This window comes from Chironomus tepperi, unplaced genomic scaffold (genome assembly GCF_022539635.2).
Source record: "Chironomus tepperi strain 1889 unplaced genomic scaffold, CSIRO-AGI_Ctep_v1 contig_81, whole genome shotgun sequence".
Lineage (NCBI taxonomy): Eukaryota > Metazoa > Arthropoda > Insecta > Diptera > Chironomidae > Chironomus > Chironomus tepperi.
The window spans coordinates 667613-669690 of record NW_027226203.1 but is presented as its reverse complement, the minus strand read 5'-3'; the positions used below and the strand labels follow the sequence as shown (position 1 = coordinate 669690).

At 35.7% G+C, this 2078-nt stretch overlaps 1 protein-coding gene across 1 annotated transcript; it reads left to right on the top strand.

The window, feature by feature from the left end:
* Nucleotides 1-312: 312 nt before the first annotated feature.
* Nucleotides 313-1755, top strand: LOC139085719 (transcription elongation factor B polypeptide 3-like). Its single transcript, XM_070633849.1, has one exon. It carries the CDS (start codon nt 313-315, stop codon nt 1753-1755), a length of 1443 nt encoding a protein of 480 aa, XP_070489950.1.
* Nucleotides 1756-2078: the final 323 nt, after the last annotated feature.

The window sequence follows — 2078 nt, the reverse complement described above, 5'->3', positions numbered from 1 at the left end:
GTTTTCAAAATTCAGAAATTATTCTAATATAGGACATTGGATAAACACAGGTAAACTAAGAAAATATTATTAAACAAAATCTCATCTCATTATGTTTATATTTAGGTACTTGTACGGAATTTTACCTGAAACTTATCAAACTGAATCATAATTAGTTAAAAAGTTTGCAAAATTGCACAATTAGCATAACAACCTGCATATTTTAACCAAAGAGACCAAACGTTACTCAATACATTAGTAAATCATCTAGTCGCAAATTTAACCAGCCTACAAACGGTACAAGGAAATCTATCAATAACAAATTCAGCTAATATGGACAAGTATAGCCGTTCAGTAATCAACGAAGAAGAGTTCTTGTTTGTAGCTCCTCAAGCACCTCGTGACAAACATCAATCAAAGAAGTCAAGTACTTCAGATAGCTACAAAAAGTCAAAGAGTTCTAGCTCTTCATCATCAAGCAATCACCATTCTAGTTCATCAAAGCACCATACAGACTCAGTAAGTTCCACAAGTAGCTCATCCAGTAAAAGTCGTCATCATGATTCAGAACATAAGCTTAAGGAGCATAAAAGAAGTCATGATAGCAAGTCATCTAGTCACAAGACATCAAGTTCACATAAACGTAGCCGTGAAGAAGCTGAATCCAAAGACAATGAACAATCATCAAAGAAGATGAAAAGTGAGCATGAAAAGAGTGATAAGAAGTCGAAGAGCAGTAAGGATGAAAAGCGATCAAAATCATCTTCATCTAGTAAGGAAGACAAATTGACTGAAAAAACAGAATCAGTTAAGTCAAGCAGCTCATCCAAGTCCTCATCATCACATAAGAAGGACAAGAACAAGGAAAAGTCACCAAGTTCTCCGCCAACATCGATTCCAGTTCAAAATCTTACTCTATGTCCAGACTGGCTTACTCAAATGCCAAAATCAAACTTATCATCTGATATTATGGCTGAATTAAGCAACACCTCATCCTCCGATTATCAACAAGCTTCAATGAACACAGCAACTACTGCCAAACCATCTATGCCAAAACCAGTTCCATCCGAAAGTGAACTTCTCACAAAATCAATCTCATCAATTAAGAGTCGAACAAGAATCTTCAGTGGAAATGCTCGATCACAATCGGAGGTTCCAACATTGAAAAGCAGTTGCCTAAGAATATTGACACAAAATTTGGACGATTTTGAATGTATTGGCGCCGTTCCATTCAACGTCATACGACCAGCTTTAGAAAAAGCAAAGCCAGAACAATTAACAAAGATTGAATATTACAATCCATACCTACTTGACGAGTCTGACATTTTATGGAAGGTAATTTGTCAACGAAAATGGAGAACTCGACAACCAACAGAAATGGAGTCATGGCGTGAAATGTACGAGCGATGCAACCGAGAAGATGACGAAAAGTTGAATCGATTGACAAAAAATATTCGACAAGGACAGGAAAAGTCATCAAGTTGTGTACAGAGAACTAAAATAACATTTGTAGACACAACAGTTAAAGCACCAAAAAGAAGTCAAGTAGTCAAGAAACCAGCTAAAAAGCCTGCTGTCATGAGTTTGGCTGTACGAATTGAAGCTTTAAAGAGTGCAAAACCTAATTATGTTGTACCTGAAAAAATTCAATCGAAAGTGGCAACTAGTGTTCAGGTTGGATCACAACATGGTGTTAAACGAGGACCAGTCCAACGTACTGGTTCGAAGAAGGCAGCTCCGATGATGGCAAAATTATTGTCAAAATTTAGACGTTAAGTTTAGGATTTATGTAGAATAAATTAAATTTTAAGTTTTTTAAATTAAAGCAAATTTTGTTCCTAAGTTACTTCCTTCCAACTTTCAGAATCATAATGATCATACACAAAATTACAAAATTAATCCATCAAGCTGATTAGCATCTGACGCTACCATTCATAAAGACAACTATTTCTTATATGTACAAAAACATTTGGTTGATGATAGCTCTATTTGGTAGACTAGATAGACATCCCGAAAGCACACGGCAAAGAAATTGTCAATAATCCTCAACCAAGCAAGAGTTGGTAGGACTACAATGTAGAGGAAAAAATTTCATTGCT

What these genes read in the sequence shown, in the direction of transcription:
- LOC139085719 (XM_070633849.1), top strand. Translation starts at nt 313, where the DNA reads ATGGACAAGTATAGCCGTTCAGTAATCAACGAAGAAGAGTTCTTGTTT.